At 47.6% G+C, this 15,068-nt stretch overlaps 5 protein-coding genes across 5 annotated transcripts; 3 read left to right on the forward strand and 2 right to left on the reverse strand.

Moving 5' to 3' along the window:
• Positions 1 to 696: 696 nt before the first annotated feature.
• On the reverse strand, positions 697 to 3,273 carry FTJAE_3240 (Tol; the record flags this gene model as incomplete). Its single annotated transcript, XM_037349517.1, has 1 exon — positions 697 to 3,273. The coding sequence occupies one exon, from the start codon at positions 3,271 to 3,273 to the stop codon at positions 697 to 699; it is 2,577 nt and encodes an 858-aa protein (XP_037209632.1).
• Positions 3,274 to 3,623: 350 nt separating this feature from the next.
• On the forward strand, positions 3,624 to 4,519 carry FTJAE_3241 (cell surface receptor IPT TIG domain protein; the record flags this gene model as incomplete). The annotated part of the gene is made up of 2 exons (XM_037349518.1): positions 3,624 to 3,747; positions 3,813 to 4,519. 2 exons carry the CDS (start codon positions 3,624 to 3,626, stop codon positions 4,517 to 4,519), a joined length of 831 nt encoding a protein of 276 aa, XP_037209633.1.
• A 600-nt stretch (positions 4,520 to 5,119) lies between these two features.
• Positions 5,120 to 7,501, reverse strand: FTJAE_3242 (heterokaryon incompatibility protein; the record flags this gene model as incomplete). Its single annotated transcript, XM_037349519.1, has 1 exon — positions 5,120 to 7,501. The coding sequence occupies one exon, from the start codon at positions 7,499 to 7,501 to the stop codon at positions 5,120 to 5,122; it is 2,382 nt and encodes a 793-aa protein (XP_037209634.1).
• Positions 7,502 to 9,559: 2,058 nt separating this feature from the next.
• Positions 9,560 to 10,857, forward strand: FTJAE_3243 (epoxide hydrolase; the record flags this gene model as incomplete). The annotated part of the gene is made up of 5 exons (XM_037349520.1): positions 9,560 to 9,876; positions 9,918 to 10,185; positions 10,245 to 10,379; positions 10,437 to 10,545; positions 10,643 to 10,857. 5 exons carry the CDS (start codon positions 9,560 to 9,562, stop codon positions 10,855 to 10,857), a joined length of 1,044 nt encoding a protein of 347 aa, XP_037209635.1.
• A 1,740-nt stretch (positions 10,858 to 12,597) lies between these two features.
• Positions 12,598 to 13,102, forward strand: FTJAE_3244 ((trans)glycosidase; the record flags this gene model as incomplete). Its single annotated transcript, XM_037349521.1, has 2 exons — positions 12,598 to 12,606; positions 12,653 to 13,102. 2 exons carry the CDS (start codon positions 12,598 to 12,600, stop codon positions 13,100 to 13,102), a joined length of 459 nt encoding a protein of 152 aa, XP_037209636.1.
• Between the last annotated feature and the right edge of the window lie 1,966 nt (positions 13,103 to 15,068).

Raw genomic sequence — 15,068 nt, forward strand, 5'->3', positions numbered from 1 at the left:
GTCAGCATTTCACCAATGCTTAGCTGTCATAGGCTGTGAAACCTGAAACTAGCGACGTTGGATTATCTGACAAGACCCATTTTGCCGTTTTGGGTAATTCTTGGAGAGGTTCGGATATCCGAGATGTGCTGATGGAGCGATTTCTAATCTTGGATGGGTTATGGATGTTACTTTATGGAATAGCGAGATGTGGCAAGAGGATTGTTGGCGAGGATGTTACGTCGTAGCCGGTTTGTTGTACATGCATTGCGATAACGGTGACAATCTCAAGGCGCGTAAAACGTCTTATGATTGATATAGTAGTAAGCATAGACATAGCCTACAATGCCTAGTAAACCTTTCGCATTGGCGCGAGCCAACAGTGAATTAAATAATATAGCTCTTTGTCCATAGGAGGTGGCCTGGTGGCTTTGTGCCTGCCCATTGACCATTTAGCTTAAAGCTGTTGACACATGGTTCCTCCCGGCGGCATCCAACTGAGTATATTAACCAGAGGTAGCAAGAAGCGCGCGTCTCCCAGTTCACACCTTTGAAGCTTCTCCGAATCCCGGAACCCCGCATACCTCATGTCCGGATGACGGCCTTCCAAGGTAGGGCCGAATAAACCAGGCGAGGTACAGACTCTGGACTCACTTGCCGCCCCAGTACCTGTACGAATGACTTAACGACGGCGCCCTCCGCTTCGAAAAGAGCAAGTTATGTCTTGGGAGCGGAATCGCCAACCGGAAATCCGGGAACATGGAACGCAAATGCCCCCGTTGCCGGATTATGGCGATCTTCAACGCTCAGCGGTTTCCCGTCAGAAGGAATAGCTATTCTCAGCGTGTGGCTCGGCTCATTGAGCTGGATGCCAAAGACAGCCGAAGTCGCTCCTTGTGCAGTGTACATATGTTCCTCCATCTCGCCCTTCAGTACTGAGTGATTAACAGTTGCGTAATGCTCGATATTCATCACGCCTGAGTCTATATCGACAAACTCACTAGCCTTCCAAGATCGGGGTGCCGGATCCAAGGGCATGCGTCGCTCCCTCACGCTTGAAGGTGGTTCCAGCCGCGGGCTGTTTTGAGGGTTGGTTGCGTGAATTTTCAGATGTGTTATCTTGAGATTGTTCCTGTCTAAGCCTGACCCGATCATAAATGACTGCTGGTGTGACGGCAACGTAAACTCGAGGGCCGCCAGATTAGGCGGTGTTCGATCAAATAGTACGAGCATCTTATCAGATGAAAGGCGACGCTGTACCAAGATAGGTGCTCGTGGTTTGATCTTATCCTCTTCACCATTTGGATTGACCACTTCGGCGAACTCGGGACTTACGGCCAAGTCAGGGAACTGGACCAGTATCTCTGACCGCATGATGAACCCATACTTTGGCATCTGTTGACAGTAGCCCAAACCTTCAAGAGGTTTGTTGATATAATCCTGGAGCTGCTTTTTGATAGCTAACCGAGCGTAATCTTCAGATGTAGACTGATTCGCTAGGCTGAGAGCACCATCTATTAATGCCTCAGTCCAATTCTCATCAATGTGGAAGAAACGCAACGTCTCGGGGGGTACTTGGGATGTATCCGTGATGAGATAATGCGCAGGAATGTCAGCTAGATGGAGCTTATCGAGAATCCATGACTGAACCGTCAAGTAATCAGGGTCGGTAGAGATCCTCTGGTGAGTAACGGGCGTATCGCTAGACTCCCCTCTGCGCCAACGGTTTGTTGAGACTTGTGGTGAAGAGGGAGAGGCAAATTTTTCGTTCATTCCTTGCAGCCTTGAGATGGCTTTGGCCGCCTCGCTCAAGACGGTATCACTGGATGCCCCTAGGGTCATGTGGACTCCTTGCTTGGATTTATAGAGAGCCTCTTTGGACAAGTCACCCCGAAGACGTGCAAGAGCAGACGCGAATGTGGAATCTCCCTGACCGAGTGTTCGACCAACCTGCCAGGCTGACGAGTATGACAAATCCATCAAGCCAAGGTCTGGGTCCAAGATGTTCAGATCGGCACCAACGTCCGTCTGGAATGTCATGCCACTCTGTCGTGGATGTCGCACTTTGATGGGAACAAGTGGTCCTCGAAGTAAGCCAGCCGTAACCTCTCCTGTTACTGTTCGATATCTCGTCAGGGTGAATCCCTCCTCCAAGCGCTTGGTGACCAGCTTTTCCATTTCTGTCTTGTCGGTCCTGATTGACCCCTTGAGATCGGTATACAAAACAGATAGATCATCGCCTAGCTTCTCAAACGTGGGGATAACACTTGAAGCGTCTGGTGGTAGTGAAGTGTAGGACCATGAATAGAGGCTTGTCATGACCACTCGAGCCTTGCTACCTGCGCTCAGATCAGGCGGAGTGCAGCCATGGATGCCTTGAAGAGAGATGAGGTGTGCGTAGAGTGTAGTTGGAGTGGTAATAGTCTGCGGAGCGATACGTGGGGAAATGCTGAGAGCAAAGGTCCCTGGTTCTCCGTCTGTCTCAGCAGTTGACAACATCCCGTCCGTGGCTACTGTGCGGACATGCGAAAGGAAACGAAACATCTTGACGTCTCCTTTGGATACCTGATTGCCGTTCGTATCCTCGGAAGTCCTGACAAAGAGCTTATGGAAGAGAGCGGCAGGGAAGGTGATTAGGTCTATAGTATCCGATGACTTCTTGGCCCTTTGTTCGTCATCTGGCTTGGCTATAAAGACACCTCTTCCAGAAGGCCGAGGAACCTTGCCCTCTGCTGTCGCATCTTTGACGTTGAGGGTGAACCCTAGCGTCTCTGTTGGTTCTTCCGTCGGACCTATGCCAAGATAATCACTGCGCTCATTGGCATCCAATGCCAACTCTTCTGCCGTGAAGACGACCAATGCAAGCCATGGAACAGAGTTGAGAGAGTCAGCATCGTGAGCATCTCTGTCAACAACTTCCCGTTCCCATGGACACTGCGGATTCTTCAACACAATATGCGGAAGAGTGAGAGGTTGAGCAGTGTGACCTGGGGTGGGGAAAACCGACACAACTGCGTCTTCGGGGAGGCTATACTGCGGTGCTAGCAAATGCTGCTGTTGTCGCATATTCACAGTCCTGCGTTGCCGGGGTTTCGTAGTGTCTTTGTCGATCAGGTTGGGATCTCCATTTCGACCGTCTGGGAGCGTAGCTGTGTGCTTGCCAGCATTCAGAGACGGCACGTAGTATGAGCTGAACTGGGCGTAACCAGCAGCTAGCGTGGGTGGTTTGTTTATCCGTAGACGCTGCTCATGGCGCAGTGTAAGGTGTCGATATTGCTGATTCAAAAGAGGCATCTTGGCGGTTGTCTCCCTATTATTCTCGCCTGAGAAATGACGAACATGAATGCTCGAAAGTTGAAGGGGGGAGGGTTAAGTTTCTCTGTTCTCATGGTGGTGGATCAGTGGTGGTTAATGCAGGACGAAGGGGTCTGTGTATAGGGTGCTAAGAATCCGACTATTGATTTGCCCCACACACCCTTTCCTCAGCTGCTCAGATATCAGAGTCTAGACTACTCGTGGATCTGACCCCCATTCTTCGCACGAGGGTCAGATCATTCCCTGCCTCCTCAAAACTAAATATTTTTCTTTCGAAATCTAGCTAACTCGCGAGTACCTAATTGGAAACTACCTGTATAATCTGTGCAATGCAATCCAAAACAGAACCGCTAATGGAATACATTCAGATGCCGCCGCAAATCAACCAACCATCACGCTTGAACTCTCTATTTGTCATTCCAGGGCCTGGCAGTTACAAAAAGATTGCTAAATGTGATGATAGCCGCGGGGTTCACGAAAGTCTGGAACCGAAGGAACCAGCTGAAGCATTGTGGCAGGCCGCAAACGAATGGAGTCAGCCTATTTGGGTTGGGTTGTCATCAACTACTCCGATAATGGCCTGCAGTTCTTTCTCTCCGATGGCAATTTCTACCAAGAGGTCCGACTACCAGCTGGCCCAGGGGACAAGATGAGTTTTTATCCATCACCATGGCTTCCGCTCAAGAAGCCTAATGATCCCAAGAAGGTCCTTGGATGGGATATCCAGCAACTATCATGCCTAGTCGAGACTCTAGCAAAGTCTACCCCGTACCTGGGAAAGTTTATCGAAATGGTTCAACGCGCCTCAGCTACAAAGATGCCTACCCCTGGCTATGCTGAGTTTGGAAGTGCTCTTACTGGACGTCCCCTAGCTCTGACTTACATGGCATGGTCCCTAGAGCTTGTAGGACCAGACTGGGCAAGCCAAATGGACGATGATCCAGCTTCAAAACGGACTCTACTACCGCCGGACACAGAGGACAAAGATCCGCTCGAACAATATTCCTTTCCTATCAAGATTGGCGACGAGATACCGGGCTTTGATGGGCTTGTCGGTTATTTTCTACCAAAGACTACTGAGGATGTAGAGCTGGGCGATGCCTTGGATCTCGCCAGGATATACTCGCATTTCGCTATAGCAAAGCCGGCTGCAACAACTACGACGAGCGATAATACAATCTTCTCCAACTCTCATCCCTTTGTTTTCCAAGAATTGGACTCCTAGTTAAAGGTGAATGGCTTCTCTAAAAGCGCCCAGAGTACTAGCCAGGTAGATATAGGAATTAGATAGAAGCTTATAAGCCACGTTTTAAAACATTTATTTATGTCCTGCAGAATGAGCATAGAAAGATTCAGTCAGGCAGAAATATCAAGAATAGTCTGAAAAATTAGAATTCTCTGAAAACGAGACTGTCTCATTTTCACAACAGATACAGGAGAGCCGGGAAAGTAAAGAGTATATGATTAGATATCATAAGACGAAACTCAAGCAATGCGTGCTACTGCCGCTTTTAGGGCCATCTGTCAGCCCCCTCAGCCTGCCTTTAGGGAGCACTGGCTGTACTTACGCCCTGGCTCCTGTTCTTCCTTCTAGAAGTATAAACTAATAGTAACTAACAGAACCTGACATGACCTAAAGTATATTATTTACGTAAAGCTGTTAGTTCTCTTATGGCCTTTATAGCCTCTGTAATACGTTCTAAATAAATAAATATAAATAATAGTCTAGCTTCTACATAATAGGAAATTTAACTGTCCCTAGCTTAAGCAACGCGCGCCCTGTCCCGCGAATTAACAGTATGATTCAATGCTTGTTTATATACTTTCAAACAATAGTAAGCACTTCTATCTGACTTTCGCCAAACCATCCAGCCATATCTTCCAGATACTTTCCACGATACTCATCATGAAATGTTAAGAGCCCAACTCTTCGAAAATGATTCTTGCTTCCGAATATCGGCGTGATAAGAAGCCCGAAGCCATCCCAGCCTTCTTCAGTAGACCCAACCGCTAAAGCATACAGTTCGGGAAAGGCGCCTCCTGGGTCCATGCTTTCTGGGGGTCTATTTATGTCAGTCGTGATCTGTGGGAGTAATTCTGAAACATTATCAGGAAAGAATTTTGCCGGTACTTGGAAGAATCCTTGCGATGATAGCTTCCAGGCGCACATAAACTTGGGATCCGACGACCGGGTCACGGCAGCTTTGCACAGCTTACCACGGACTTCTAAATAGCCCGCTCTAACGCGACCGTATGGATCCGCATCGGCTGATGAGTCGACCAATGTTGTCGAGCATGAAATAAACTCAAGAGCGGATACTCCCTTGAATCTCGTGAACTGAAAGTCTTCAAAGTCGACTTCCTTATTGGCGGAAGCCCAGGACCAGCTAGGTGCCACGTAGCCCTGCCGGGCAACGATGGCCGATGATTTATCATTAGTCCCATCGGTGATAGGGGCGACTATCGGACCTTCGATGTTTTGTGTTCTCTCCGAGACACGCCATAAAAGTGCCTCGGGAAGGCTGCTCTTCCAGATTCCAGCTAGGTAAACTTCCCCAGGGGGTGGTTTGCATGCATGAATTATGCCTGAGATAGCTGGGAGGCGATCACTGCTAAAAGTCAAAGCACGCCGGGAATACTCCTCGATAAAACGGAACCACCACCTTGACTTCTTCCACGAATCAAAGTGTACAATAGATTTGAAACGAGAGAAGTCTTTTAAGTTATCATGAGTACACTCATCCTGTGTGAGAGAACAGCATTCGAAATACATTTGGTAAGACCCAAAGTAAAGAATACGTGAAGAAAGCATTGTCTCTTGGACTACCCATCCGCGGTTTATCAGGACAGATTCGGGTTCCTTTCCAAGAACTTGTGATTGATCGTGAAAGAAACCAACATCCCTGACACGAGCTAAACGTTCATTCAGATCTGTAGGGGGCTCCTTCATACGGTGAAACCCGGGGTACCAAATTTTGATTGTGTTGATAGGGTTGCCATGCGAATCGCGGTACTGAAGTTCGCATGGCCGATAGTCATGGTCATCGTGCAATGGGCGTTTATGCAAAAAACCCACGGATGAGTCTTTAGCTCCAGGTACAGCAATAGTAAGAGCAGCGCCTTGAAACACGGAGGACATCCGGGGGCATTCTGTTTCCCAGTCCTTCTCATCGTCTTGTATGATACAAAGCGAGTCTATCCATAAGAATTGGTAACCTAGTTGGTTCGTGGCAATAACAGCATCACGGAATGTAGCTGGTAGATTTCCGGCTGGGATTCCACGCATATGCTCTTGAAGGTTGGATCTTTGTGTTAACGCTGGCTTGAAATCTCCCCATCTATGGGAGAGTGTAACATATTTGTATCTTTGTGACGGATGTGTGAGCACAAGTTTGATGCTCGTAGTGTTGTCGATGATTTGTAGAAGACGTGTCGGGTTGCAAGCAGGAGCTACTTTGCAACTCGGATGATGATTTTGACAGTTTGTGACCCATTTTTTAGCAAGGCTAAAATCGGCTGTAGCATCGCACTGTCTTCGCCGTGGTACCTCTCCAGGAGTATCAAATGGGGGCTCGTCTGAACAACAGGTTAGAACCAAGGAGACACTCGGGGACGATGGGTGTTTCTTGCCAGCTTTTACTGCAATAGCAAACTCAGCCATCCGAACCAACGGGTAGGATAACGGAGTAGCATGTTTCATAAGTATGTTGAGGCGATAAGGGCTCAGAAGATGCCCAGGGCTGAATACGAGGTGCAATTGTGGCCGACTGGGCTCTAGTTGATCGATGAGGGATTCGATTGCTCGCAGTGACTTGCCCTCGTCTTGGCTTTTGCGTAGCGCATAGCAAGTATACACATAGCCATTGTATAGAAGTTTGCATAGCTGGCAGCCATTCTGCATGGAACCTTTGAGAGCTGGCAGTGACCCGTGATGAAGATATATCTTATAGTTATTGTCCTTAGCCTCTACGAAACTTTCAGGACGGACACAATTTTGCTCAAAATCCAGACAGACGCTGCATAAGGTTGATGCGGCATTGCGAGGCAATCGACTCAGCACGGGACCGTATACAGGGCCGTGGATTTCGCCTCGATAAATTACTCCAGAAATCCCCGATTCGAATGCGTCCAAGGGGGATTTGATGAATGATGTTCTAGTCGTCGTTTTATCCGGAAAGCCTTTCCGCTCTAGCAATCGGCCCGTCATCCTGGTACAATGTCTAAGTTGTGAGCTAGATGTGTTATTTGCAGTTGAGACTTGTGGCTAAGAGCTTAAATTAGCAGAGAGAACTTATATACTTTTCACAATGTTTTATGTTCAGAAACTCTTAAGTTTATACCTAATGATATGCGTGCTGGCAGGTTTTTAAAGCTGTCTTGGTGGCGCAGCAAGGCGGACATCTGTGCATTGTTGGGTGCCTTGGCGGCAAGGAGAGCCATTTGTTTGGTCCAAGCGAGGGACTGGTTTTTACAGACAACAGCCAACAGGCAATGGGATTGAAATTGGAAACGATCGGCTTTAGTAATCGAATTAACTACAAGGAGCTGCTGTATATCTTAAAGGGGGCTATTAAACTGCAGGCAGGGCATTTTAACTACAGAGTTAGGCAGTAATAGTATTAAATATAGAGGTCTCTAATAATATAATATAGATTGATCCAGATTAGATGGCTCGCTATAATAACCCGGACTTTAAATAAGGACCCCAAAAACGGGCGTCACTTAGGTAGTTAAACTAGACAATCTCGTCGCTTTCTCTAAAGTACATGAATTGAAATGCAATGCACTGACTTACGCTTCAGCTGTTGTGATTGGATACTGATGACGCTAAGTATCGTTCTCTGCGAGGCTTATGCGTTATTTAACTAATTCTCACTCGCTAATCTCTCATCCTGATACTTCGCTTCAGCAGATATACTGAACAACTGATCTAAGTGACGATCAAAAAGAACCAGTAATGATAAGGAAAACACGTCGCGGTGCTCGGGGTACTAAGAAAGTCACCACGGGATGTCTGACATGCAAGTAAGGAACCCCTCAGCACCCAATAGAATCATCTTGTTAACCCAGCAGTAGAAGCAGGCACAAGAAGTGCGACGAGGCAAGGCCCGCTTGCTCACCTTGTATAAGAGCGGGATGGAAATGTGACTTCGCCTCGTCGGCTTCCCGCGGGGCACCGCGTCACACTGCGACTCCTCTCATTTGTAGTCTGCGATACCCTTCTGCCAAGCCTCTACTCGCTGGCGAGTATCAGCACATGGAGTACTTCCGGGTCGTGTGTGCTGGGGAATTTTCTTTATTTTTCGAAGTCGCTGAATGGGAAGATATTATCATCCAGGGCACTCTCGCTGAACCAGCATTGCATCATGCAGCTCTGGCGATCGGGGCTATGGCAAGCAGGCGTTATCATCCTAACGTATGGCAAAGCACCGCAGCGATTATTTTTTCACTACGGCATTATAGTATGGCCATCCTGGATCTCCAAGGTCGACTTGATGGATCTCCCCGGAGTATAGAGCTTGCTGCTTTGGCGAGCGTGCTCTTCAGCTATATTGAATTTCTTCTAGATATCGATAATCGGGTGGAGGTGCATATGCAGGCAACCTGTTCCATGATTGAGAATCTACTCGCGAGGCATGATATGACACTTTCGTTCTTTAGTCTGGCTGGGTCAAATAGCCAGGCTGGCAGTTCATCTACGAGGTATCATCTACTTTCTGGTGCTATGCATCGGCTCACTACGCAAATGACGTCTTTGCAGCATTTTGCTTGAACAAAACTGGCAAATAAATAGTTTAACTTTATCAAAATAATATTTAATTTATTAGGTCTATCGATCTGACCTCAAAGGCATTATGCGATGTAATAAGTATATAATGATATACACTGGGCAGCAATTGCTTACCGGTCTAGCTTTCTGCCATTGGACGATATGGATGTGGAACACTGTGACCAATAGCAGTCTTTAAAGCGTAACTTTCGTGTTTTGATTCGACCACGAAACCCAAAGCCAGGGAGAAGTCGAATCACTAACCCCAATTGGCAAAAAGTGTCATGATCTTGCTACGCCACTGACAGCCAGGGAGGTGAAAGGCTTTGTGTATAGTTGAATAAAATCAGGAATCTGCAAATGCCGAGTTTCGGTCTTTTGCGAGACAGAAACGGGATATAAAGCCAGACGTAAAGGCAACTATTTGACAGTTTCAACTTCACCACTCATCCAACATCAGTTTATACCCGGCATACTAACTAAGTAGAATCAACCATGGCCTTCTCCCACTCAACCTACACTACAACCCGCGCACTCACCTACTCTTACATTCACATCCCGCCCCAGCTCCCAAACACTCAATACCTTCTCTTCCTACATGGCTTGCCCTCAACCTCGTATCACTGGCGCCATCAGATTTCCTTCTTCAAGGCAAAGGGCTACGGTATCATAGCACCGGACTTACTTGGCTTTGGGGAAACGTCAAGACCGACTGAGCTGGAGATGTACAAGGGTGAGGATATGGCAAGGGATATCGTTGAAATCTTGACGTCAGAGGGCGTCGGAACTATTGTGGGCGTGGCACATGACTGGTATGTTAAGTTCATTCTCCTTCCTGGCTATCAAATTCAAGTTGCTCTAAATGGATAGAGGATTGCAACGATCCTGACGCTTCATCCTTTAGGGGCTGTTTCCTTTTGTCACGACTAGCAAATTATCATCCCGATCGCTTTTCAGCCTATGTGTACATCGACCACGGATACATGCCCCCTAGCCGTAGCCTCACTACCGCGACGGTACAACATATCAATAGATCGGTGGAAGCAAAGCTTGGGTTTTCGATCCTTGGGTATTTCCTTCTTTTCGATGACGACGATGCTCCCACGCTTCTAGATGAACATGTAAGTTCCTTCCTCGGTCGTTAGCATTTCGACTTGCTAAACTATTTGCAATACTGCAGTCCGAATCGGTAGAGTCACTATACTTTAGTACCGATGAAGAGATCACCAAAAAATACAAGGGCGCTTTAGGCGGTCTGCGCTCTTGGTTGACCGAGGGTAAGACCACCGAGTTGCCAGCCTATTTGACATCAGAGGTAGAAGTTCAACGCTTGATGCATAATGTTACATGAGAATTAACATACATGGAATAGGATCACAAATATTATAAACACGCCTTCTCCAAGGAGAAAGGTGGCTATGGACCTGCGATAAACTGGTATAGGGCTGGTCTGCGTAACATCAACGAAGAAGATGAGCGAAGTATGCCATCCCCCTCCATGAGCCGTATCTCCATTTCTGAATACCTGGAGACTACTGTCTGATACCTCGGATTCCATATTTTACTAACACAAATCAGAAATTACAACGGATGCCCATATCCTAACTCGCCCAACCCTCTTGATCGCGTCCACGAACGTCATTACCGCCGCGATGGATATACCAGAGCAGATGCGTCCTTTCGTGGCCGATCTCACAGTTGAGCAAGTTGCTGGTGGACATTGGCTCCAGCTAGAAAAGCCAGTTGATGTGAATCAAATTCTGGATAAGTTTGTAACGAAGGTTGGAAACTGACTGGGTCGACTGGGCAAGTATTGGAAGAGAGCATGAGATTCACAGACCTTAACATCTATTGTAATCTGAACATGCTTTGTAAGCAGAGGATCCCATTGCTTCGTAGTGTTTTATTTAATCATTTGCCGCTTGCGCCTCGGGACTGCGGAAGCTTAAAAACAAGTAGTCCCAGAAGCTGTGGCCAAATCTACAGATAGCTTTTGAAGTTTCTTTTTAGCATGTTGTCAAGGTCTGTGATGATAATTTAGACCTAAACTGGGTAGGGGGTTCTGAAGCAGCCCACAATGCTATAGCGACTCGCATGTCCATAGGCCAGCGAAAACAAGGAATCGCACAGACGTCTGCCGAATCAGAGACGTCTCTGACCGAGCTGGTACGGCAGGATCCGAGTATCCGAGGATCAACGGAGAGATGTCCGAAAAGCAGAGTCGCGCTAATTCCTGTTGATCCAGCGCTATCCGTATATGATCCTATCGGCAAGGCACCAAGCAGGAACGGGAACTTCATACTTGAAGGTTTCTTTGTGAATTACTAGCTTGGAAACCCCACGCTCCGTGTATCCTGCTAGTGCTGACTCTGAGCTGTATCGGAACCAAACTATTCTCCGTGGCTGGAAAACCTTAACCGCATAGTCCGCAAGACGAGATATGAAAGGATCCAAATGTGATGACGGATTTCAAGATGCGTCACTAGGTACCGAGTTCTTTTGTCAAAGTGCCACTGTGCCAAGTAATAGTCCTGAGAAACAAGCTCTTTTCATGGCACATGCCATGTGGACTAGCTCTCGGACCCTCGCACCAGCTTACTCGGTAAGTAAGCAGAAGCTTTACTGGTCTGGGGTAATAAGCAGTTCGGAGAGTTATGAATAAAGCACTCCAAATAAACTAGCTCTGAACATGAAATAGTCCCATATGTCATATCAAACGCGATTGACTGTGAAGGTAGCTCGGCATTTTTAAGGCTTGCGTCGAGAATTACTGGGGTGTTTTTGGGCCAGCTTCTTACTAAAAAGGCTGTATGCAAGCATAAGCTCATGGCCTTGAGAGGAACACCCGCTGCCCGTAATAAACCGTATCACATTTATCACTTTGCATGGGCCATATTTGCTCTGCCTGGGGAACTTCTATTGTGTTACAGTAAAGGATTGCTGACAGGAAGCCGGCAACTTGTCATCTCTTGGCATTAAAGTCTCCGCTGAGCAAGTCAAAAAACGAAGCAATTCTCCTAACCTGCAGCTGGATATCGAGATCAAGCGCTGCACTGCACTTGGGCGGCCAATAGGGACTCATCGATCCGTATGGGGAGCGGGCCGTAAGACTGCCAAGGATCTCGATGTTGAATGCGGATCCTCAGCTCCGTGTAGATCTCACCCGTTTGTGGTCGTGCAGGTCTGACCTTGTCGGCCTCGGACTTGGTCGCAGTCTGGTTGCTATAGAAGATTAGCCTTCGAGCTATCACAGATTGAACAGCCTACTACGTAGATTATGTGTCACGAGAACGGTGGAAGGATTCACTGTGTTGCTTTAGTCCGTTTGAGGCCAAATGGGGGTTGAAGTAGGTTGATCACGTTGTTCTTTCAGCTATCAAAGTACCAGCGTCTTGATATCCAGAGTACTATAAATATGTGTTGAATTCCTGCTGCTCTTGTATCGTCAACAAGCATTCCAAGTTCCCAATCGACTGGTCTAAAAGTCAAAAAAACAAGTCCTTCTGAACCGTCTTTCACCTCCAGCAGCCAAGATGATCTCAGTAAGTCCTGAAACCAACCGTATGACAGAGACACTAACAATATCAGCTCCGTACCACTTTGGCCCTCCTCGTACTTCCAGCTCTTGCTGCAGCCGGCAATGTCTGTCTCGGAGTCTTTGCTGTCGCTGGTCTCGGCGACGCCCCTCCTGACATCTACTACGTCGCCTTCGCCGCAGGATCCCCCTGTGACGAAAGTCGATCAGCCAGTCTGACCGATACTCTCAATGAGAATTGGTGTTCCATTGCCAACCGCGCCCCTCAGTTCGACATGTGCGGCAGCACTGCGACCATCTTCAATGCTGGAGAGCCCATTGGCGATGATGAGGATTTCAACGACTGCGGTGCCAAGTTGAGCATCAACGGAGAGGAGTTTGATGGTGAGGTTCTTGATGATCTGGCGGAGGATAACCCTTGCAGTGCTACTTGCAACAACGGTATTGCTTTTGGTAATATTGGTGGTCTGAGACATTACGTTGATGTACCTATGTGCGACTAGTGGCTGGGGACTTTTCCCGATGATGATAAGAGAAAGGGCTTGGTATAAACTTATGATGGCTACCTATTTGAGAATACAATTGCTTTCATTGGAAGAATATATCCGGTAACTGAAGATTCTATTAAGAATAGTGAGATTTGTCTACAACTGGCGGCGATTGTGGTAGTGCTAGACTGCAGACAGCTTAAATTTCAGACGCTGGATCTAGCTGAATACTCGATTCTACAACTCGGAGGATGATGGGGCAAGGGCCGAAACAACAGCGTCTGTGTCGGCAAAACACCCAGCAAATCTGGGCAAATGGCCCATTGAAGAGTCTATCTACGATCTTATGGAAACACATGTCTAAGTTGTGAGCTAGAACTGTTACTTGCAGTTCAGGCTTGTGGTTGAGAGCTTATTCCGGCATAGAGAACCTAGTTATGGAAACACAGTAGCCCTTATCGCTATCAAGACCTAAGAATACGGGTAAGTGATAATAAGCTCGCCATTTAAATCCAATGAAAGACGAATCTACCTCTTGCTGAAGCCATCAGGATGCCTCTGTAAATAACAAAGCAGGTCCCAATCGAGATTGTCTCCTAACCTTGCCTCTTAATCGTTTGCCATTAGAGTTTATATCCCGTCTTTCCTTCCCCCTAGCAAATCCGCAGACCATCCTTTTGGGGCCGCAACCAAACAAGAAACATACTGCCACAGAGGCGCCCTATTCGTTTGAGCCTCAAAGCTGTCTGAAAGTCAATTCTCAACCGAATTCCCAAAGTAGTACCAAGCAGCTAGCAGGAAGCATATGAGGGCTAAGAGTCCGAGCCAATCTGGCCAATCTGTTTCCGCTTGGACCTCATTATAGTTCCGCTGCTCCGTTCTCAACGGGCTTTGCCGTGGTGCAACATCGCTGTGCGTCACTGGCAAAGATTGCTGAAATTGATATACCCTGCTTGAATAATCGTAGTTTCTCCCAGCGTACGCAGTGGTAGGGACCGGAGCATACGATCGGGGGATTGGCGTCGTCGAGCTTTGGGTGAATGTTCCATAAGAAGCTGAGAGGGGGGAGCTAGATATCCTGGCAGAACTCGTTCCACGACCACGGCCTTGAGTGAGCCCTTGATTAGTATGACTGACACTGGCGGGAACGGGGACTCCGCTGTAAGCTGAAGGAGCTACCCGCTCGAATATGCCATGGCCTTTCAGTCTAATGGACAGTTCCCCAAGATTTTGCTTCCACAATTCTGAGGTAAGTATTTGGTATGACGTTGTCTCCAGGTGGAGATCGTTATCGCGCCGCAGGGTCGGAGAGCTACAAATGGAATTTTGTGAATATCCTTGAGGTTAACATAGGAATTCTTTTTCATCGTCTTTCCGTGCGCAGCAATAAGATCGCAGCGGGTGTCTGGATGTCTGGCGGGACGTATTGCGAGGTAGGATTGTCGTCGGATGGGATCCGGATGGCGATTCTCGATGGGTGTACCGTCGAAGCTCGTCACCTAGTAGTGTTTGTTAGCAATGACGTGTGTCAAAGTAAGCTGTAGCATGGGAAATTTGAAAACTGACAACAAAAACTGCCACCTTCCCATGATAAATTTCCTTTGAGAGGATAACAACTGGATGGTTGAAGATGCCGCTTGTGATAGGCACGGTCGTTGTTATCCTCGCCTCAACCTCTGCCTTGTTTGGTAGCATCATTATTCGGCCCTCTAGGTGTGGACACTCTTTGGTTTGGTGAGGATGAAGCATGGTTAAGAGAGGTTCTTGATTCAGAAATGCGAGAGCAGCATTAATCTTTTGCTATATGATAGTATCGACGAGAGAACTTGAATGCGGTACAAGGATGAATCAACATCGCCACCAAGGCAGATTTGACTTGTAGAAGACGTTAGCATGCAGAGAGAGTTAGCCGCTGAAAATGTTCAAATGGAACTCGGCGCAGCCTGTAAAGCTGGCTAATGATGCGACCCGCGGCCGCGCC

This window comes from Fusarium tjaetaba (genome assembly GCF_013396195.1).
Source record: "Fusarium tjaetaba strain NRRL 66243 chromosome Unknown NRRL66243_c0000063, whole genome shotgun sequence".
In the NCBI taxonomy this organism is placed as follows: Eukaryota; Fungi; Ascomycota; class Sordariomycetes; order Hypocreales; family Nectriaceae; genus Fusarium; species Fusarium tjaetaba.